The 23899-nt window shown below is 48.0% G+C and overlaps 1 protein-coding gene across 12 annotated transcripts in view; it reads right to left on the bottom strand.

The window, feature by feature from the left end:
* The window catches only part of NGEF (neuronal guanine nucleotide exchange factor), a 128341-nt gene that overhangs the window by 32968 nt on the left and 71474 nt on the right, over positions 1 to 23899 (bottom strand). For 11 of the 12 annotated variants that reach the window (XM_060416341.1, XM_060416309.1, XM_060416321.1 and 8 more), the window contains 2 exons: positions 12613 to 12755; positions 6980 to 7278 (listed from right to left, as the gene is read on the bottom strand). In XM_060416341.1, coding sequence (XP_060272324.1) covers positions 6980 to 7278; positions 12613 to 12755 — 442 coding nt within the window. Of the gene's footprint in view, positions 1 to 6979; positions 7279 to 12612; positions 12756 to 13453; positions 13689 to 23899 lie in introns of those variants that run through there. The other variant, XM_027967499.3, reaches the window with a different exon arrangement.

The raw sequence follows: 23899 nt of genomic DNA, 5'->3' as shown, positions 1-23899 counted from the left end.
TAAAACCCTTTTGCCCAGTGAAGGAACCTATCAACAAATGAAAAGGCCACCAACTGAATGGGAGAAGATATTTACACACGATATATCTGATAAGGGATTAATATCCAAAGTATTCAATGGTCATACACTGACCATTAAAAAACAACTTGATTAAACAATGAGCAGAGGATCTGAAGAGATGTTTTTCCAGAGAAGACACACAGATGACCAAAGACGTGAAAAGATGCCCCACGTCACTGATTGCTGCTGCTGCCGCCGCTAAGTCGCTTTAGTCGTGTCCGACTCTGTGCGACCCCATAGCCGGCAGCCCACCAGGCTCCCCCGTCCCTGGGATTCTCCAGGCAAGAACACTGGAGTGGGTTGCCATTGCCTTAGGGAGACGCAAGTCAGAACCACAGGGGGCTGCCACTTCACACGTGTTAAAATGGCTATTATCAAAAAGACGACAAACAACAAGTGTTGGTGAGGATGCGGAGAAAAGGGAACATTTGTGCATTGTTAGAGTGACTTCACTTTCCCTTTTCACTTTCATGCATTGGAGAAGGAAATGGCAACCCACTCCAGTGTTCTTGCCTGGAGAATCCCAGGGACACAGGAGCCTGGTGGGCTGCCGTCTATGGGGTCGCACAGAGTCGGACACGACTGAAGCGGCTTAGCGGCAGCAGCAGCAGCAGTGGGACTGTAAATTGATTCAGCCACTATAGAAAACAGTATGGAGACTACTCAAAAATTAATAATAGACTACCATATGATCCAGCAATTCTACTCCTGGGTATTGATCTGAAGAGAACAAAACCACTAATTCTAAAGATATCTGCACCTCTATGCTCACGCTAGTATTTACAGCAGCCAAGATACAGAAGCAACTTCAGTGTTCATCAACAGATGAACAGATAAAGAAGATATGTTATACACACACACACACACACACTACGGAATAATTGCCATAAAAAAGAATGAAATCTTGCCATTTGAGACAACACGGACATAACTAGAGAGTATTATGCTCAGTGAAATAAGTCAGACAAAGACAAATACTGCAAGTGTCTCAGATTCACTTATGCGTGGAATCTAAAAAACAAATAAACAAACACAACACAATAGAAACGTACCGAAAATAGACAGAGTGGGTAAGGGTGGGGGAAGGAAAGAAACAGGTAAGGAAGAGTAAAAGGTAGGGATTTCCAGCTGAAAAATAAGTGAGTCATGGGTGTGAAATGTACAGTGTGGGGAACACAGTGAATAGTGAAAGGAGGTGAAGTTGGTCGGTCGTGTCCGACTCTTTGTGACCCCAGGGACTGTACAGGCTCCTCCATCCATGGGATTTTCCAGGCAAGAATACTGGAGCGGGTTGTCATTTCCTTCTTCAGGGGATCTTCCCTACCCAGGGATCGAACCTGCGTTTCCTATATTGCAGGCAAACTCTATACTGTCTGAGCCCCCAGGGAATCAGAATATAGTGAATATCTATGCAATTCTTCCATATGGTGGCATGCTGTAACTAGACTAAGTCAAAACATTTTAGGTGACCATTTTGAAATGTATAGAAGAACCAAATCATTACGTTGTGTAACAGGAACTAATACAGTTGTAGATTAACTACATATCAAAAACAAAAAAACTTATAGAAAAAGAGATCAGACTATGGTTAACAAGCCCAGGGTGGGGTGGGGTGAAGTACAGGGATGGGGAAAGGGAACTGACTGAGGCGATCAAAAGGTACACACTTCCAGTAATAAGATGTAATGTATAATATGATAAATATAATTAACACTACTGTCAATTACATGTTCTATATGAAAGTTGAGAGTGAATCCTGAGTTCTCATAAGGAAATTTTTTTTATTTCTTTAATGTGGTATCTAATGAGATGACAGAGGATCACTAACCTTACTATCTACTCTCTGACGATGAGAATGGGCTTGTGCAAGTTTCCTGATGGGAGGGACTCGCTGTGGGGAAACCATGGGTCGTGCTCTGGTGCAGGGCTATGCTCAGCAAATCTTTAATCAAATGTTCTGCTGATAGTGGGGTTCGTGCTCCCTCGCTGTTATTTGTTTGGCCTGAGGCAGCCCAGTCTTGGAGTCTACAGACTCTACAGTAGAAAAGGCTGAGCCAAAGCAGAAACAACTCCCAGCTGTGGATGTGTCTGGTGGTGAAAGTCAAGTCTGATGTTGCAGAGAACAATACTGCATAGGAACCTGGAATGTTAGATCCATAAGTCAAGGTAAGTTGGGCGTGGTTAAGCAGGGGATGGCAAGAGTGAACATCGACATCTTAAGAATGCAGTGAGCTAAAATGGATGGGGATGGGCAAATTTAATTCAGATGACCGTTATATCTACTACTGTGGACGAGAATCCCTTAGAAGAAATGGAGTAGCCCTCATAGTCAACAAAAGAGTCCAAAATGCAGCACTTGGGTGCAATCTCAAAAACGACAGAATGATCTCATTTCCAAGGCAAACCATTCGACATCACAGTAATCTGAGTCTATGCCTCAAGGACTGATGCCAAAGAACCTGAAGTTGAATGGTTCTATGAAGACCTACAAGACCTTCTCGAATGAACACCAGAGAAAGACATCCTTTTCATCATAGGGGACTGGAATGCAAAATTATGAATTCAAGAGATACCTGGAGTAACAGGCAAGTTTGGCCTTGGAGTACAAAAATGAAGCAGGGCAAAGGCTAATAGAGTTTTGCCAAGAGAATGCACTGGTCATAGCAAACACCCTCTTCCAAAAACACAAAAGAAGACTCTACACATGGACATCACCAGATGGTCAACACCAAAATCAGACTGATTATCTTCTTTCCAGCCAGAGATTGAGAAGCTCTATACAGTCAGAAAAAACAAGACCAGGAGCTGACTGTGGCCCAGATCATGAACTCCTTATTGCAAAATTCAGACTGAAATTGAAGAAAGTATGGAAAACCACTAGACCATTCAAGTATGACATAAATCAAATCCATCATGATTATACAGTGGAAGTGACAAATAGATTCAAGGGATTCGATCTGATAGACAGAGTGCCTGGAGAACTATGGACAGAGGTTTGTAACACCGTACAGGAGGCAGTGACTAAAACAATCCCAAAGGAAAAAAAAATTCAAGAAGGCAAAGTGGTTGTCTGAGGAGGCCATACAAATAACTTAGAAAAGAAGTGAAGTGAAAGGCAAAGGAGAAAGGGAAAGATATGCCCAACTGAAAGCAGAGTTCCAGAGAATAGCAAGGAAAAATAAGAAAGCCTTCTTAATTGAACAATATAAAGAAATAAAGGAAAACAATAGAATGGGAAGGACTAGAGATCTCTTCAAGAAAATTGAAGATACCAAGGGAACATTTCATGCAAAGATGGGCACAATACAGGGAAGAAATGGTATGGACTAACAGAAGCAGAAGAGATTAAGAAGAGGTGACAAGAATACACAGAAGAACTGTATAGAAAAGGTCTTAATGACTTGGCTAACCATGATGGTGTGGTCACTCACCTAGAGCCAGACATCCTGGAGTGTGAAGGTAAGTGGGCCTTAGGAAGCATTACTATAAACAAAGCTAGTCGAGGTGATGGAATTCCAGCTGAGGTATTTCAAATCCTAAAAGATGATGCTGTTAAAGTGCTGCGTTCAATATGCCAGCAAATTTGGAAAACTTACCAAAATTTGGCCACAGGACTGGAAGAGGTCAGTTTTCATTTCAGTCCCAAAGAAAGGCAATGCCAAAGAATGTTCAAACTGCTGTATAATTGCACTCATCTTACATGATAGCAAAGTGATGCTCAAAATCCTTCAAGCTAGGCTCCAACAGTACAAGAACTAAGAACTTCCAGATGTACTAGCTGAATTTAGAAAAGACAGAGGAATCAGAGGTCAAATTGCCTACATTTCCTGGATCATACAAAAATCAAGAGAATTCCAGAAAAACTTCTGCTTCACTGACTACCCTAAAGCCTTTGACTGTGTGGATTGCAACAAAATGAGGAAAATTCTTAAGGAGATGGGACTAACAGACCATCTTACCTGTCTCCTGAGAAACCTGTATGCAGGTCAAGAAGCAACAGTTAGAATCTGACATGGAACAACAGACTAGTTCACAATCGGGAAAGGAGTATGTCCAGGCTATATATCGTCACCCTGCTTATTTAGCTTATATGCAGAGCACATCATGTGAAATGCCGAGCTGAATGAATCACAAGCTAGAATCAAGATTGCCAGGAGAAATAACAACCTCAGATATACAGAAGACACCACCATTAAGGCATAAAGCAAAGAGGAACTAAAGGGCTTCTTGATGAAGGTGAAACAGGAGAGTGAAAAAGCTGGCTTAAAACTCGGCATTCAAAAAATGAAGATCATGGCATCCATTCCTATCACTTCATGGCAAATAGATGGGGCAAAAGTGGAAACAGTGGCAGATTTTATTTTCTTAGGTTCTAAAATCACTGTGGACAAACAGGCTTGCTCCTTGCAAGAAAAGGTATGACAAACCTAGACAGCATGTTAAAAAGCAGAGCTATCACTTTGTATCCAAAGCCCATAGAGTCAAAGCTATGGTTTTCCAGCAGTCATGTATGGATGTGAGAGCTGGAACATAAAGAAGGCTGAGTGCTGAAGAAATGATGCTTTCGAACTGGGCTGGATAAGACTCTTGAGAGTCCCCTGGACAGCAGGCAAATCAAACCAGTCAATCCTAAAGGGAATTTCCCAACCCTGAATATACGCTGGAAAGACTGATGCTGAAGCTGAAGCTCCAATACTTTGGCCACCTGATGCGAAGAGCCGACTAATTGGAATAGACCCTGATGCTGGGAAAGGTTGAAGGCAAAAGGAGAAGGGGACGACAGAGGATGAGATGGTTAGTTAGCGTCACAGACTCAATGGACATGAATATGAGCAAACTATGGGAGATAGTGAAGGACAAGGAAGCCTGGCGTGCTGTAGTCCACGGGGTCACAAAGAGTCAGAAACAGCTTAGTGATGAACAGCAACTACTGTGGGTCATTATTTCATGATGCATGGAAGTCAAATCATACACCTTAAACTTATACAGTGAAGTGTGTCGATTATATCTCAGATAAAACTGGAAGGAAAAAAAGGTGAGTGATGGTGGCTCTGTCTGCAGGTGGTGGAGCCCCTGGGTCTCTCTCGGGTAGGAGGGATGGCCACCTGCATGGGGGCTTCTCCCTGGGTTCTAGAACCTTCCACATGGTTGCTTTGGGTGGCAAAGCCTGCTGGGATTTCCTCAGTCCAGCTCCACCTGCCTCGTGGAGATCTCCTGACCATGCATCTTCGCTTCTGGTGGGGCACGTGGTTCTTTATGTCATCTCACCAGTATCCTGTGAGAAGCTGGGAGGAGCGCCGTAGGATGACTACTGACATCAGTTTCATTAAAAAAAAAAAAAACAAAAAAACAAAAAAAACCCCAACAACTCCTGTGGCCTTGCTTACAAATGCTCATGAGTCACAAGTGGTGTCAGACGCTAAAACCATCTCTCCTGAGTCTGCTGGGTAGGACGCAGTGGACCCTGGGTGGCGCTTCAAAAATCGAGTGTCGTCAGGCTTCTCAAGGAGCAAAGGCATCACACCACCCGAGCCTGTGTTGATGAATGTGGTCGGGGGCTGGTCTCAGCCTTGGTCATTACGTGTGAACACAGTTTGCAGTTCTGCCTTTTAAATAAATGAGAAGAACGAACGTTTCTATAGAATCTCGCACAGGCGAGCCAAGAGCTAAAGAAAGTCAGGACTGCAACTAGGAACAAGCTCAAGGGCAGGCTTGAAGCAGCATGTGAGTGGGGAGACTGGGGAAACGGGACATGAGAGGATAAGATGACGGAACTGGATTGAACAGGGACTTCCCTGGCAGTCCAGTGGTTAAGACTTTGCCTTCTAATGCAAAGGGTGCGGGTTCGACCCCTGGTGGAGCAGCTAAGAACCCACAGGCCTCATGGCCAAAACCCCAAAACATTAAATGGAAGCAGCATTGTAAGAAATTCACTAAAGACTTTAAAAACAGCCCACATTAAAAAAAAATCTTAAAAGAACTGATCCGACTCTCAGTATATAAAGCTATATATATATATATATATGACTATATATATATATCCAACACCTACATTTCTTAGCTTCTCACTTCTACTACTGTTCGTGTTTTATGGATTAGTTCTCCCTGTTAGCCACAAACTATTAAGTGACTCTGTGATCCTGCCTCAGCCTAACTCACAGGCAGAGTCTGCCTGGACCATCGGATGAAGGCGCAAGAAGAGACATAATCCTAAATTTCCACACCATTTCAGGAGGGGTGGATATGCTGAGGGCTTTCTTTCAGAGCCCCACTCACTCAAGGTTCAAGCGAAAATTCGAAATAAAGACGCGCAAGTGAAAAGTAAAGCACAGATGAATAGAGCCAGTTTACGGTCACAATGAATTCAGCATCACCGACTGTATGGGTGCTCACACGTGCCGTGGAGATTCTCCACAATAACAAGCAAAGGTTTAGAGAATGCAATCTTCCTATCCACAGAAACGACAACGCGGAGAACACTCAACACCGGGGTTGAGCTATCCTAGGAGCTAACTAGGTGGTTTTTGCTGCCCGTGCTTCCCCAGTGGCGCCAGCGGTAAAGAACCCGCCTGCCAATGTAGGAGACTTAAGAGATGTGGTTCGATTCCTGGGAGAGGAAGATCCCCTGCAGGAGGAAACAGCAGCCCACTCCAGCATTCTTGCCTGGAGAACCTCATGGACAGAGGAGCCCGGTGGGCTACTATCCATCGGGTCGCGCAGAGCTGGACACGACTGAAGTGACGTGGCATGTACCCACGCACGGGAAATAATGTGAATTTTCCTGCATGTTGGGGATAGAGGTGCCCTGCCAGTAACTCCTCTGGCGAACCAGCCTCAACCCAGAGAGGAAGCCTCACCCACGCTGGTTAAAATACCCGTTTGTTCTGACTGGAAGCTCTCACCCCAGGCAGCCTGTTACCTCTTGCAGCCTGATCTCCTCCGGCTGGAGGATGTCCAGCACCCCGCTGCTCTGAATCTCCGGGAGATCCTGCCAGAGGTTGAATCTCGAGTGGGGGTTGCTGAGCAGGCAGATGTGGGGCAGGGCCTTCCTCTCGGGTGGGCTTGCTGGCTCCTCCTCCTCCTCCCCTTCATCTTCCTCCGGAGCCTCCTCGCTGGATGGGCACCCGTCAGCACCGCCTTGTATTTCTGCATCCTGTTGCCTCCTGGTCTCAATCTCTTGGAGAGTTGATTTATCTCGGTATTCCTGATACAGGAGCCCTGAAATCAAATCAAACCGTTTTGAAGACACGATAGAGATTTCAGATACGGAGCTTTCCGAATCATTAAGTTACAGCTTTCAATTCCTGAAAGTGAAAAAGTCAAAGTGTCAGTCGCTCAGTCCTGTCTGACTCCTTGCGACCCTATGGACTGTAGCCCGCCAGGCTCCTCTGTCCATGGGATTCTCCAGGCAAGAATACTGGAGGGGTTTGCCAGTCCCTTCTCCAGGGGATCTTCCTGACCCAAGGATCGAACTCAGGTCTCCTGCGTGGCAGGCAGATACTTTACCATCGGAGCCACCAGGGATTAAGGGCAAATGCTTTGCCTATGAAAACACAAAGAAAGCCAGGCCCCCACAGGTATCAGGGAAGGGCCACTGAACGAACTGCCTCTGTCTTCATTTCTTGGGAAGGACCTGCACGCATAAGTTTATTTTTTCTTTCTGTATAAAGAAATCCCTGAATAGAATCAAAATCCAGTTGCACAAATAAATGCTTTTCACATACATAACCAGCAAACAACAAGGATCTAGAACTCGTCATGTTAATAACCAGTGTGTGCAGAGTCGATGGAAACGGCCCGATTATGTTTCAGAATCCCAGCAGGATGCTTCTCAAAGCCTTAAATGCTTCAGTATTAAAACTCAGGTCTATTCATTGGTGAAATGGGAGTCGTTATAAATTCTCATTTTGAAGGAAAAAAAAACAATATTTCATCAACCTTATGATTCAAAAGGGAAACATTTCTTTTTTTTTTTTTCTTTTGTACTTTTAGATTTACTTTCCTGATCTGAAATAAGTGCCTTCTGAGTCTCCAAGGAAATTTGGGGGTACAGAGGAGCCAGTAAAAATGCAGCATCTCCACGGGGCAAAATTCCTTTTTGGATGTCCTGGCCACAGGGTGGGGGATGGTCTCCCCACAGAGGAGCAGCAGAAAGGTTCAGGGGCAAGAAGGCTCCCGGCCCAGGGAGAGGGGAGGTGGGGCTGCCCTGTTGGTGATGAGGCTGGGCAGAGACGAGGGTCACCCCAAGGGTCTTATCTATCCTGCTGGCAAAAGGCAAGCCCCAGGGGAAGCCCCTTGGGCAAGCAGCTCTAGTCTACATTGTAGGAGGCCCACAGATGGGAAGAAAGAGGCCATGCCCATTCTCCAGAGGAGCGGTGATGCAGGCCCACACACCGTGGTGGGGGAAGGATGGGGCCATGTACCTGATTCAGGGATAGTTACAAGGCGTAAGACGGGGCCTGGTGCCGGGTGATGAGTGATATTCAGGTGATCAGTTGGCAGGGGAGGTCTGATGGCCCTATTCAGGAGATGGGGAACATGGGAGGAGGGTCTGACTGGGGATAGGGTGGTAGAGAGATGCAGGTCCACCTGATGGCTACGCAGGTAGAGAGAACTGGAGGGCAGCTGGACTGGTCTGGAGCCTGGGGGAACATTGGGGCCCTTGATATTTCTATCTATAAAAACAAAGATGGGGACCTCCCTGGTGGTCCAGTGGCTAAGACTCCACACTCTCAATCAGGGGGCCCGGGTTCAATTCCTGGTCAGGGAACTAGATCCCATGTGCTGCAACAAATATCAAAGATCCTGTGTGCCACAGCTAAGACCTAGCACAAACTGCCCGCCCCCCCGCCCCAAAAGATGATTTTCCTGGGAAAGTTTGAACAGGGATAAGAGTACTACTTGTAAAGCACTTTCTCACGCATTGCAGTATAAATATTACCTACTATTCCTTCTTTAATTGCTAAATACATCTAACCTGAAGAAAAAAGGAAGGGAAAAACAGACCCTCTTCTAAATCCTCAAAAATGGCTGGATAAACAATATTCATAGTTTATAAATAACAGGAACCCAATAAATTACGTGTGGGTTAAATTACTTGGCTTTTTATGCTCCATAATGCTAAATCATAACTCCTTTATGATTAGTATAGCTTTACTTTAAAAAAATGATGTGATTTTACTTTAGAATCTAGCAGATTACAACATGGAGTTAATTTGACAAAGGAATGAAAAAAAAAATCTAAATCTATGCTAAATGCAACCCAGACTGAACTGTAATGGCAGAGGTTTAAAGTCACTAGACAAACCGGTTCAGTGATGAGCATAAGATCTAACTATTGTTGGCAACACTGTATCAATTAATCTTCTGTGATTTCAGTACTATTTTTATGGAGGTTTAAAAGAAAGGACTCTGATGCTGGGAGGGATTGGGGGCAAGAGGAGAAGGGGGCAATGGAGGATGAGATGGCTGGATGGCATCACTGACTCGATGGACATGAGTTTGAGTGAACTCCAGGAGTTGGTGATGGACAGGGAGGCCTGGCGTGCTGCAGTCCATGGGGTCGCAGAGAGTCGGACACGACTGAGCGACTGAACTGAACGGAAGTGAACTGAAAGAAACCAGGGGAACTTCCCTGGTGGTCCAGTGGTTAAGAATTTGCCTGCCAATACAGAGGACATGGGTTTGATCCCTGGACAAGCTGCTTTTATTTATTTATTGGTTTTTATATGTGGCTGCTTGAGGATGTGAGGCATGGAGCTGTGGCAGCCACCCGGTGACATGAAGCCCAAAAGCTAAGACTGGAGGAGGGAAAGGGGCTAGGTGACTGTTTGACTTGAACCAACTCCAGAACTTTCTTCCTCATTCCTGGACCCATTAAAACAGAATACTTTCATTCTTTCATGTCATTTTTTTTTTTTTTTAAGCTGGATATTCTATTACACTCAGCCAAAGACTCCCAATACAAGTAATTTTAGCATTTTCTTAAAACTTCATACTTCTTTTTGAAGGCTTCAGCGTATTAATTTAAATACCAGTTTTTTTGGCGTTACTGTGATTACAAAGGATTATCTTGACACCCTGGGTAACCATTTATTAGCCTTAAAATTCAGATTACAATAGAAGCAAAGTAGATGTAACTGAGGAGCTAGATTAGCTGATCAAGTTTCGTATTTGAGATACACTGATGATGCATCATGGTTTTCAGTTTTGTACATTCATTAAGCAAAATTAACTTTACCTGTAAAAGCCTGCACCTGGTGTTATATCCAAGCAGAATTAGAAGGCTCAGTTCTCATCTCTCCTAATTAAAATGATCTATATCAGGCTGGCCATGCTGCCCTGCAGAAGGAGGATAAGCAAGGCTCCTGGAGTCCTTCAAAATCTTACTTTTCGAAGAGAATCTTTTTTTTTTTTCTTTGAATTCTTCAGATAGAAACTTCCAAAGGGCAGGGAATTTTAATTTTTAGTGAGGACCTCCTAGGCACCAAGCATTTGCTAGGTGCCAGAGACAACCACAGGACACATAGGCACGTGTGCACATGCAAACACACCCATGCACAATCACAGGGCCTTGAGGTCTATGATCTTCAGGGCCACCAGCAATGACAACGACAACTGTATACCACGCCACACACAGTCTTGACATCATTCTGTCCTGGCCTGAGTGGGAGCCGCTGCAGTCCAACACAGTGGTGCATAAATGCCCAGCGTCTTCCCACTTTCCTTCCCTCTTAACTCTGCGTCTTTAGGAACGTGTTGTTCCCTCCTGATACCTGGCAAAGAATCCCCTTCATTCACTGAGCTAAGTGGGAGCAGCTGGCCTCTTGTAGGAATCTGCTTGGCATAGGCCTCGAGTCGAGGATGAAGGACGTGAGAAGGAGGCAGCCTTGGCCCTGCGTGTTCAGCACATCTGTTGAGCACCTACCCGGGACCCAGCCCAGAAGCCAGAAACATATTCACCATGACACCAGGCCATGGTGGGAGAAACGGCTGGGGATGTCAGTCTCCACTGCTCACCACAGCAGGAAACCCAGGGCCAGGAGGAGCGCAGTACCCCGGTTCAGGGCTTCCAACTCCCAGCCTTGAGCTGATGCCACTGGCTCTCCAGGAAGGAGGTCTCCGCACGCCCACGCTGCAGAAGGGAGCCTCTCTCCGTGATTCGAGGCACGGATCTCCCCACCCCCACCCCGATTTCCTTCCTAGTTCTGACGTTGATCCCAGCCAGAGATATCCCTTTCTGGAGGGTGGAAGTCAAGGCTCCCAGCGTATGCTGAGGCCGCGGTGGCCCTCTTCGCTATAAAGGGCAATGTGACCGAGGTGGGACAAAAGGATTTTTGTGGGTGCCTTTCCTCAGAACAGCCCCTCTCCATTTGCGCCAGCAAACAAAGGGAAAAGCCGCCACCACCCAGCCCCACATGCAGGGGGCTGGGAACAAAATCCCTGGAGTCTGGCAAGGCTTAACTGTGTAGCGCTCCACCCTCAGCTTTGCAGGGGCTCAGTTCCTCCCAGGGTTCAGTCCAGAAAAACCCCAGCCAGGGGAGGAGGGAACTTGCCTGAAAAGTCTCCTAGACGCCGGTATCCCAGGGCAAAGGAAGCCCCCTTCTACCAGAGACACTTTGTGTCTGCCTGAGTGTTTGGCATGAGGGACAATGATGATCAATTTAGGGAAAGACACTTTCAAGTCAAAATTTTAATTCCAATGATAAACTCTGCTCTGACAACACCAAAGAGCAGAAAGATCTCGAGGCCGTTCCATTCCCCACGTTACCTATTCACGGCCCCCTCTGGTGAGGACGATGAGAACTAGTTTGTGTCATCAACAGTTCTTGACTTTTAAATGCAAGTGCTGGGTTCTTGGGATGCCTTCTCACTCCACCATCTGCTTTCACAGAGTCTCAGCTGCAGCTGTGCGGCAGCTGGACAGGCAGGCTGTCCAGCCACACTCTGGGTAGGCAGGTGGAACCAGGCTTCTCTCCCTAACCCGGGGAGTGAGGGTGGGGGCCTCCGAGGCCCCCACCTTCTCTCTACTGTATCTCTCCTCCCAGAGCAAAGGTGGTCACTGCTTCTCCTTCCAGAATGGCTCCAGTCAGCCTGACTCTCTGCAGAGACCCGCGCCCCCTCCCCGCCTCGCCCCGCCCCGCCTCGCAGACTCCTCTCCCTCTCCAGGTCTACCCCAGGCCCCTGGGATGGCGGGGGTGGCTCACCGAGCCCTCCCTCCTGCATGGCCCAGAAGCACTTCACCCCTGGACTTCCTGGCAGAAGAGATAAGAGGACAGAGAGCCCTCCTTGCCCAGGAAAGAGCTGGGCAAGTACACCTGTCCAAGGGAGCAGGAAAGAAACACATTTGCTCAAGCCCAGTTATACAGCTTACTAGTAACAGGCGGCAGTTTTGCATGGAACCATTAGCGCCAAATATGTTAATAACCTTCCTTGTCAGGTGCGTTCTGCCCAGGTGAAACGCAACGGCATTCCAGGAGCAGGGAACCGTGAGCCCACCAGGAGCCCTCCGATTCCCCCCAGTGACGCCGCGCCGCCGCCGGAGGCACCCACCTATTTGCTCGATAAGGTTTCTCCAGGAGTCGGCGGGAATAGGGTGGATCATCTGCAAGGCCTCGGTGAGCGTGGTGGGGCTGTCGGCGAGGGCCGGGAACTCCTCGGGCGTGGCCCCATTTCCTGGGGTGGAGGACGACTCGCTGTAGGAGGGGCAGGGCGTGTTATTTTTAAGCAGCGACCCACCTCGGCCAGCCCGCGAGAGGCGGCACGGGCGGCCCTGGCCAGCTGGACTCTGCCCGGGATGTCCAGGCCGAGCGGCCGCAGCCGCCGCCGCCCCTCCCGGCCGAGCGCGCTCCACAGGCCCTTTTTGTCACCACACCAGGGCGCGACCGGGTGATTCATTCCCACCCCAGCCCGCCCAGACCTTCATGTTTTCGGAGCTCGCGGGCAGGCGTCGGAAACTTGGCGCTCCCTGCCCGCTCCGCGGCGCCGAGCGGCCGCCCCGACGGGTCCCGCGGCCAGGAGCCCTGCGCGCACTGCGCACCCCGCGCCGCGCGCGGTCACACGGCCCCCTGTGCCCTCCGGGGAGCGACCGCCCCAGGGCCACGCGGCGCGGAGACTGGGAGCCCAACGGGACGCGCGCGCCCAGGGCGCCCGGGAGAGGGCGCGGGAGGCGGCCGGGACGGGGCCCAGGGTGTCCGGCTGGGGTGCACCCCCGACCCCAGGCGGCGTGCCGGCACGACGGGGGCCCGCGGGGGGCGGTGAGGGGCGGCGGGGTCCGCGGGGAGGGGTGCGGGGGACACGCCGTTCGGGTAGGCGTCCCTGGCCGGAGACGCGAGTTGGGGCCACAGACGCGCAGCGGCGGCGCTCGGGGGTCGGCACGGCCGCTCGTCCTCACCTGCCGGGCAGGTGTCCCGCCGCTGAGTCGCGCGCGTCGCTCTCCGAGGTGGAGCTGTCGTGGTCCACGGCGCAGGCGGCGTTGAAGGCTGCGGCCAGCAGCTCCATGAGGGCCGGCAGCCAGGCCGGCTCTGGGGCCGGGTCGGGAGCCGCGCTGGGGGCCCCGAGCCGGGCCGGGGGCGACGAATGGGCTCCGGAGCGGGGTCACCGCGCGCTCGGCTCGAGCCGGAGCTGCCGCCGCCGCCGCCGCCGAGCGCTCCAGCAGGCGGGCGGGCGGGCGCGCGCCTGGAGGCTCCCGGGGTTGCCACGGCAACGGGGGAGGCGGGAGGGGCGCGCGCGGCGGGGGCGAGGCCGGGCGGCAGCCGGGCGGGGGAGCCTGGACCCGTCGCGACCCGGGCCCACAGGGCGCCGACTGCGGCCCGGGACCTTCCCGCCGGATCCGCGCCTCCCTCCTCGGCCGCGGGCCTTGCCCCGCCAGAGGAGACTTGGAGGGCAGGATGCGTGGGGGCCGGCGCGCTGCGATCTTGGTCTTCTCGGCCCTTCCTCGACATCTAGCCAGACCTCGCCAGAGAGCGAGGCGAGCTTGGAAGGTAGGGGCGAGGTGACCCTCTGCCGGGTTCGCCCTCGAACCCCTGCCTTGCCCACGCCGCACATCCTCTGCGGTCCTTCACAGGAACCGGCCAGGAGACCCCCGCCTCTGCAGCCCCGGGTCCAGCCCCGAGAGGGACCCTCGAGGGCGTCTGCTGCTGACCAGACTATGGAGAGGGGGCCAGCTCCGAGGCCTCTCACGGAGGAGTCTGGCTGCCCCCAGGTACCCTGAGGCCTTGGCGGCCCGGGATGGGTACAGGGGAGCGAGAGGAGGCGGAGTAAAGTGTCCTCAGCCCTCCAGTCAGTTCCCCTGCCCACTCACACTGACTTTCGGAAGGGCTTCCGTGGTGGCTGGCTCAGTGGTAAAGAAACCTACCCACCAAGCAAGAGATGTGGGTTCGATCCCTGGCCATGGAAGATCCCCTGGAGGAGGAAATGGCAACCCATTCAAAAAGAACCCCAGTATTCTTGCCTGGAAAATCCAATGGACAGAGAAATCTGGCAGGCTACAGGCCACGAGGTCGCAAAGAGTCAGCCACGATTTAGCAACTAAACAACAACAGCCTCCGTGTTAGCTAGTTCAACTCGGTTAGGGATACAGAGAGCAAATACGGGGAACTGGAGTGGACGGGAGTGGGAGCGGTCGGGTGTGAAGTAGAAATCTAGAGGGAAGACTCCAAAACCCGACTCCAAGTCCAGCAAGACAAGTGGCTGCAATCTCAGGAGTCCTTTTCTGCGCGCAGCCCTCCCCTCCTCGCCGCTCCCCTGGGCGGTGTGGATGCCCGGCAGCTGTCTCGGTGGGCCAAGACCAACCCAGCTCTCCGAAGGGTACCTGGGGGCAGGTCAGTACAATGTAGACCAGAGTGGGAAATCTCCCCACCTTCCCCTGCAGGGTCCTCCCATGGGGCATTTGTTTAAATTAACAAATTTCCCGTTTTTTGATGCAAATACTCCTGGTGGGAGGGGTTCACTGACTAGTTAGCCATTTGGTATTAATACATCCTTAGCCAGCTGCCTAGAGCTCACAGCAAAGGTGAGAAAGCATTTTAGGAAGGGGCCTTCTTGCCTCAGTTCAGTTCAGTTCAGTTCAGTCGCATAGTCGTGTCCCACTCTTTGCGACCCCAAGGACTGCAGCAGGCCAGGCTTCCCTGTCCCTCACCAACTCCCGGAGTCTACTCAAGCTCATGTCCATTGAGTTGCTGATGCCATCCAATCATCTCATCCTTTGTGGTCCCCTTCTCCTGCCTTCAATCTTTCCCAGCATCAAGGTCTTTTCAAATGAGTCAGTTCTTTTTGCCTGGAGGGAACTAACTCCCCTACACAGACTACAGTGGGTGCCCCTGGCAATCCGGGCACATTCCATTCAACAATAGGTGTTTAGGCTGACACAAACCAGTTCCTATAGCTGCCTTGTAGCCCCATTCCCCTGCGAAGGGCCAGAACGGACAGGTCTGGTCTCTTCTTGCCCTTAAGGCCTCAGGATATTTGCACGACAACCATCTGGTCTTCTCTCTTTCCAACCCGAGCCCCTCCCTTCCTCGATTCATTCTGAGTATCTCCAGACAGCCCTCTCTCAAGCTCTGCATTCTCATCTGTCAACTGGCCATCTCCACCGAATGTCTGCTAAATACTCCACCAGTGCGAACATTCCCCCTGCTGGATGCCTCCCCAGCCAACCAGGAGACCAGGCAGAACCCAGAGCCAGCCTCGAGTGCTCTTGTACGTCATGTCACCGCCCCCCCCCCCTCCGTCAATGCCTCACTGAGTCCCTTGAATCCCTAAAGGCTTTCAAAGCAGTCCCCTCTTTGGTATTTGGAACCCCCACTCCCCCACCCCCCGCCCTCTGTTCAGGCTTCCCTTGCGACTCAGCTGGTAAAGAATCTACCTGCAGTGAGGGAGACCTGGGTTCCATCCCTGGGTTAGGAAGATCCCCCAGAGAAGGGAAAGGCTCCACTCCAGTATTCTGCCCTGGAGAACGTCACGGACTCTATAGTCCACGGGGTCGCAAGGAGTCAGACACGACTGGGTCACTTTCACTCTTTCTGTCCAGCCTTCTCTCTGTCCCTCCCCCTTTTAACCTATGGGTCTGCTTTTGTCTCTTCTCTGCTTACAAACCTCTGTTGGGGTCCCAACCCCTGTGGGTGAAGGCCACCTGCTGGCTCTGTAACAGGCTCTTTACCAGGTATGCCGCTCCTTGCCAACTTCCTCTGCTAGGACTCTGCCCACTCCACCCCCTAAGTCCTCACCCTTCCTGGTTGAGGCTCCCTAGGGCATCGCCCCTGGGCCTTTAGCTCCGTGTACCCGGCGGCACTGCCTGGCACTGTATTCGAGGTGAATGGGGCTCTCCCTACACTGAGACAGGCACTGGTCTCCCTGGCGTCCTGGTGTCTTTCCTCAGGGTCCCAGGAGGTGCAGTGGGTGGGCAGTCACTGGGACGGGCTGCTTTGCGCAGTTTCAGCGCCCCTGAAACCCGGTATAAAACTAAACGGAACCTGGGAACACAGTGCTGCACCGAGGGGGAAAGATGCTTTATTTTAAAATCAGAAAATATTCAAGTGAAATTATGTATTAAGATGAGTATAATAAAACCTTCCAATTGAAAAATAAGCTAAAAATATCCTTCTAATTATAAAATCAGTTTAGAAAGTCACTGAGTTCTGAAGGCACAGCACCTGAAGCTACATTCCATTCCCCATGTTCTATTTTCTATCACACTTGGTGCTTACTGGGCAGGCTATTATTAAAATCTCTAACTGACATTTTGTTCTGAATCATTCACAAAATAAAGTACAGGTAAATATTTCAAGTATTTATGCTCCATTAGTCCATAGTTGTTGCTCTGTAAATGTTTGTTAAGGAATTAATGATATGTTTCTTAAAAATTTTTTTTAATTTTTATGTATTTTATCTAAAGATTATTTATTACTTTGGGTTATAAAAGGTAAATATTAGAAACAAAGTGGATTCTTATGTATGTAGCAACCTCAGCCTTCAGGAGTTCTTATCTATGTTTACAAAACATAACATTTCATGTTTATAAAATGTTAACTTTATTCTGAGGGAGAATTGTTAAAAGCAGAAGGAAGCTTAGAAATGATCTGCTCCAGATCTTATTTTGAAAAAGAAGAAGCAGAACCAGAGGGCTGAGATGACAAGCCCAAGATCCCAAGGCTGGCTAGTGGCCGATTTTGGAAGTCTGTGCTATCGAGTCAAGACTGCACTGTGTGGGATTAGGAACTGCAAATTTCTGTGTTCTTATTCTAAGTATTTTTAGGGGGACTTCCCTGGTGGTTCAGTGGTTGAGAATCCGCCTTCCAGTGCAGGGGACTCAGTTTGATCCCTTGTTGGGGAACTTGTTGCGATCCCACGTGCCTCCGGACAACTAAACCTGAATGGCACAGCTAGAGAGCCTGTGCGTGGAAAGGAAAGATCTCATGCAGTCAAGTAAAAGAAACGAATAAATAAATACTTTTCAAGAATTTAGGGTCATATGATATACCACCAGATTACTAAACGTTAAAATGCTTGAATGCTTGAATCTAAGTGGAAAGTGACTCTGTAGTGAGAAGATAATCCTCAAATATACACTTAAAATCTTCTAAAAACAGGTACTTGCTAACTCTTAATTAACTATATATTTTAAATCAATAAACACAATTTATTTTTGTCACTCTTAAGACTTTTTCAGTTGCCTTGAAAATCAACACATTTAAACCAGAGAGGCAGTGCCAGCCGTCAATCCACAGAAGCTAAGTGGACCTCCCAAGTTAGGACAACTAGGAAAAGGACAAGACGTAGTGTCTCTCACTGCAGCTCCAAGAGAAGCCATTCAGTTCAGTCCAGCTGCTCAGTAGTGGCTGACTCTTTGCAACCCCTTGGACTGCAGCATGCCAGGCTTCCCTGTCCATCACCAACTCCCGGAGCTTGCTCAAACTCATTCCAACAAGTTGGTGAGATAAGATGATTTCCCCCCAAGAAAACTCTTCTGAAAGTAGATTCTTCTGTTGCATAGTTGGAAGTATTTTACTGGTGATGTGGAGGTGGAGATTTTTCCTTGCTTTTTACCATGAGGCTCATTTGTAAATGTGGGATCGTCACATGTTATGGAAATGTTTCAAAGACAATCAGTTTATCCCTGTTCATTAATCTTACCTAAAGAGAGGTCTGGCCTTTTCCTTGGGCTCCTGGGAGGTGACCTAGCTAAGCCACTGGAGTTGGCTTAAGAGTGTCTTTGCTTACCCAGGGGCCGAGGCCACATCAGATAAGGTAGAGGCTTCGGGCCGTGTGACAACAGCTCAGCCTCCAGAGGGGCTGAGAATGGTGGTCAGCCGCCTGGGTACCCAGTCAGTTCTAGCTGATGGAGCCCCAGTAAAAAACCCCGGGCGCCCAGGCCCAGAGGAGCTTCCTGGCTGGCAGTATTGTCACATACTGTTCCCCAGGGACGTGGGCTCTGTCTGCAGTTTCATAGGGACAAGACAGCTGAAAGTTCCGATTGGAACTTTCCCGGATGCTGTCCTGTGCATCTCTACCCGTGTCTGATTTAAAACTGTAGCTTTTCACTGTAATAAACCATAATCGTAAGTAATAGCCCTGAGTCCTTCTCATGAATTTTGGAACTGACGAGGGTCTTGTGGGCTGTCCCCAACTTTGCAAACCTTGAACCCAGCTAGAGGACGGTGACTATGTTCCTCTTACAGCCTTCAGTTTTCTTCATCTGTTTTTCTCTCCCTCAGTCTGCCCCATACACAGCTGGCGGGTTAGTTTTCCTCAAACACATCTGTTTCCACCCATCTGCTGTCTTCAGTGACCTCCCCCACCCCAGTACCTTGCCGGTACTTCCTTGCTAATGGAGGTAAGGTGCAGCCTGGAGAGGCTTCTGTCTCCCAGAATGAGAGAAGATATTCACTATACCTATGATAAAGGTCTCCAAAATCAGCAAGGGAAAAACAAGCAGAAATACTCAATCAAATATTGGCAAGAGATCTGAACTGTCAGTTCTCAAAAGCAGATGTTCCAAAGGCCAAAATGGTGGGAAACGATTGGTGTTTTAACCTTCATTACTAGTCAAAAAAAATGAGATATCACGGCATCCATTCTGACCCAGGGAGCTGAGTCACCCCAAGAGCAACCACAGCTCTGTCTTTGCTCTGCTGTTATTACCCACTTTCATGGTTCCTCTTCCTAGGGACCTGAGGTGTGGGGATGGGGCAGCTCTGAAGATGTCATTTATCTCTGCATCTCCAGCATCCTGCCCATCCAGGAGGCATCGGGAAACAGTCAGGGAATCAAAAAATGTGGGGAAGTTGATAGCTGTTCTGTTGCCGTCTTCTGCAGTTGTTGAGTATAGCTAATATTAGCACACCCTTGGTATTACATCTTGTCTTTCTTTGGTTAATGGAGATATTTCTTTAACTGACCTCTTTGGGAACTAGCAGGCTTCTGGGGTTTGATGCATCAAGTGTTGAGGCTGTAACAGACCTGCTGTGGTGAATCAAAAAACCTATGAAAACCAGATTCACTGTTTTGGTGAAGTGAGGAGCGTTTTGTTTTTGTTCTTTTTTGACGTGGTTGCTAGGGTGGACGATTGTTATAGTTTTGCTTAAATAGGGAAAAATCTAGAGGGATGAAGAGATGCATGCAAATATTTGTCTGGTTTAGGGAGATATGTGAGTGTTGGACAGGCTTCAGTGATCACGGGAAGCAGGCTTTGTGGTCTTAGGGCTTAGTTGCCGAAGATTTGACATTGCTCTGTTGAATACATCTTTGGAATCAAAAATAGGCAATCAAGCTTTGCTCCACTTCCAGGCATGAGAGAGGCCTGGATGATGTTATGTGGCTAATGAAATGTTGGAATTTCCAAAGCACTTTGATGGTTTGCGTGTCCCTAGTACTGTCCTTCAAAGGCTGAGACAAATAGTGGCCATATAGTCCATTATGAGATGCAGACAATTGTATGGCCTTGATGGAAATGTATTTCTCAAAACAGGCTCCCCAAAATAACTCATGGGTAACACTATAATGCTTTATTTTATCTGAAACTGCAGAAAATGAGAGAGGACCTGGAATATGGGTTTGTTTAGAACATTACTAACCAAGGAGCCAGAAACACGTGGGGTCTGAGGATTTTGATTGTGGGTGATGTGATATACTTTGACCAATAGGAGCATTAATGTGGTCCACTGGAGAAGGGAATGGCAAACCACTTCAGTATTCTTGCCTTGAGAACCCCACGAACAGTATGAAAAGGCAAAATGATAGGATACTGAAAGAGGAACTCCTCGGGTCATTAGGTGCCCAATATGCTACTGGAGATCAGTGGAGAAATAACTCCAGAAAGAATGAAGGGATGAACCCAAAGCAAAAACAATACCCAGCTGTGGATGTGACTGGTGATAGAAGTAAGGTCCGATGCTGTAAAGAGCAATATTGCATAGGAAACTGGAATGTCAGGTCCATGAATCAAGGCAAATTGGAAGTGGTCAAACGAGACGGCAAGAGTGAACGTCAACATTCTAGGAATCAGCGAACTAAAATGGACTGGAATGGGTGAATTTAACTCAGATGACCATTATATCTACTACTGCGGGCAGGAATCCCTCAGAAGAAATGGAGTAGCCATCATGGTCAACAAGAGAGTCTGAAATGCAGTACTTGAATGCAATCTCAAAAATGACAGAATGGTCTCTGTTCGTCTCCAAGGCAAACCATTCAATATCATGGTAATCCAACTCTATGCCCCAACCAGTAACGCTGAAGAAGCTGAAGTTGAACGGTTCTATGAAGACCTACAAGACCTTTTAGAACTAACACCTAAAAAAGATGTCCTTTTCATTATAGGGGACTGGAATGCAAAAGTAGGAAGTCAAGAAACACCTGGAGTAACAGGCAAATTTGGCCTTGGAATGCGGAATGAAGCAGGGCAAAGACTAATAGAGTTTTGCCAAGAAAATGCACTGGTCATAGCAAACACCCTCTTCCAACAACACAAGAGAAGACTCTACACATGGACATCACCAGATGGTCAACACCAAAATCAGATTGATTATATTCTTTGCAGCCAAAGATGGAGAAGCTCTATACAGCCAGCAAAAACAAGACCAGGAGCTGACTGTGGCTCAGATGATGAACTCCTTATTGCCAAATTCAGACTTAAATTGAAGAAAGTAAGGAAAACTGCTAGACCATTCAGGTATGACCTAAATCAAATCCCTTATGATTATACAGTGGAAGTGAGAAATAGATTTAAGGGCCTAGATCTGATAGATAGAGTGCCTGATGAACTATGGAATGAGGTTCATGACATTGTACAGGAGACAGGGATCAAGACCATCCCCATGGAAAAGAAATGCAAAAAAGCAAAATGGCTGTCTGGGGAGGCCTTACAAATAGCTGTGAAAAGAAGAGACGCGAAAAGCAAAGGAGAAAAGGAAAGATATAAGCATCTGAATGCAGAATTCCAAAGAATAGCAAGAAGAGATAAGAAAGCCTTCTTCAGTGATCAATGCAAAGAAATAGAGGAAAACAACAGAATGGGGAAAGACTAGAGATCTCTTCAAGAAAATGAGAGATACCAAGGGAATATTTCATGCAAGGATGGGCTCGATAAAGGACAGAAATGGTCTGGACCTAACAGAAGCAGAAGATATTAAGAAGAGGTGGCAAGAATACACAGAAAAACTGTACAAAAAAGATCTTCACGACCCGGATAATCACGATGGTGTGATCACTCATCTAGAGCCAGACATCTTGGAATGTGAAGTCAAGTGGGCCTTAGAAAGCATCGCTACAAACAAAGCTAGTGGAGGTGATGGAATTCCAGTTGAGCTGTTTCAAATCCTGAAAGATGATGCTGTGAAAGTGTTGCACTCATTCTGCCAGCAAATTTGGACAACTCAGCAGTGGCCACAGGACTGGAAAAGGTCAGTTTTAATTCCAATCCCAAAGAAAGGCAATGCCAAAGAATGCTCAAACTACCACACAATTGCACTCATCTCACCTTCTAGTAAAGTAATGCTCAAAATTCTCCAAGCCAGGCTTCAGCAATACGTGAACCCTGAACTTCCTGATGCTCAAGCTGGTTTTAGAAAAGGCAGAGGAACCAGAAATCAAATTGCCAACATCCGCTGGATCATGGAAAAAGCAAGAGAGTTCCAGATAAACATCTATTTCTGCTTTATTGACTATGCCAAAGACTTTGACTGTGTGGATCACAATAAACTGTGGAAAATTCTGAGAGAGATGGGAATGCCAGACCACCTGACCTGCCTCTTGAGAAACCTGTATGCAGGTCAGCAAGCAACAGTTAGAACTGGACATGGAAAAACAGACTGGTTCCAAATAGGAAAAGGAGTCCGTCAAGGCTGTATATTGTCACCCTGCTTATTTAACTTCTATGCAGAGTACATCATGAGAAACACTGGACTGGAAGAAACACAAGTTGGAATCAAGATTGCCAGGAGAAATATCAATAACCTCAGATATGCAGGTGACCCCACCCTTATGGCAGAAAGTGAAGAGGAACTAAAGAGCCTCTTGATGAAAGTGAAAGAGGAGAGTGAAAAGGTTGGCTTAAAGCTCAACATTCAGAAAATGAAGATCATGGCATCCGGTCCCATCACTTCATGGGAAATAGACGGAGAAACAGTGGAAACAGTGTCAGACTTTATTTTTGGGGGCTTCAAAATCACTGCAGATGGTAACTGCAGCCATGAAATTAAAAGACGCTTACTCCTTGGAAGAAAAGTTATGACCAACCTAGATAGCATATTCAAAAGCAAAGACATTACTTTGCTGACTAAGGTCCGTCTAGTCAAGGCTATGGTTTTTCCAGTAGTCATGTATGGATGTGAGAGTTGGACTGTGAAGAAGGCTGAGCGCAGAAGAATTGATGCTTTTGAAGTGTGGTGTTGGAGAAGACTCTTGACAGTCCCTTGGACTGCAAGGAGATCCAACCAGTCCATTCTGAAGGAGATCAGCCCTGGGGTTTCTTTGGAAGGACTGATGCTGAAGCTGAAACTCCAGTACTTTGGCCACCTCATGTGAAGAGTTGACTCATTGGAAAAGACTCTGATGCTGGGAGGGATTGGGGACAGGAGGAGAAGGGGACTGCTGAGGATGAGATGGTTGGATGGCATCACTGACTTGATGGACGTGAGTCTGAGTGAACTCCGGGAGTTGGTAATGGACAGGGAGGCCTGGCGTGCTGAGATTCATGGGGTCGCAAATAGTTGGACACGACTGAGCAACTGAACTGAACTGAAGGGAAAATGTGGTTATTTCCAAAATATGTTGAGGATGAAATTTAGATAAAATGAGATTGTGAGTTGCCTCTGTACACATCAGTTACATGTTAGATTGTGGCCATTAGGATTTATACACTCTTAGTTGGAACTCAAACTGTGAAGGCATTAATACCCTAGTTCCTTCCATTTAGACATTTAATCATTTTAAATCACTTTACAAATAATATATTAGATCTAATTTAGTCCTATATTAATTAGACCATTTTGTAAACTATAGTATGCTATACACATAGAAAATGATATTATTATTATTATTTGGAAGTCTGCACTTATTGTTTGGAGAAGGAAATGGCAACCCACTCCAGTGTTCTTGCCTGGAGAATCCCAGGTACAGGGGAGCCTGGTGGGCTGCCGTCTATGGGGTCGCACAGAGTCGGACACAACTGAAGTGACTTAGCAGCAGCAGCAGCACTTATTGTAATGGAGAATGCATTGCCTTAACTGTTAACCAAATGTAGTAAAATTATTTAAGGTATGACACCAGAAAGAAAAAGATGTCCATTCATAAATACAATAGGCTTGAAGGAAAAGCATGTGTTAATAGTTGACAAAATTAA

This window comes from Ovis aries, chromosome 1, assembly GCF_016772045.2.
Source record: "Ovis aries strain OAR_USU_Benz2616 breed Rambouillet chromosome 1, ARS-UI_Ramb_v3.0, whole genome shotgun sequence".
Classification (NCBI taxonomy): domain Eukaryota; kingdom Metazoa; phylum Chordata; class Mammalia; order Artiodactyla; family Bovidae; genus Ovis; species Ovis aries.
Note: the sequence above shows the minus strand (reverse complement) of the source record. Positions and strands in the feature narration are given on the sequence as shown.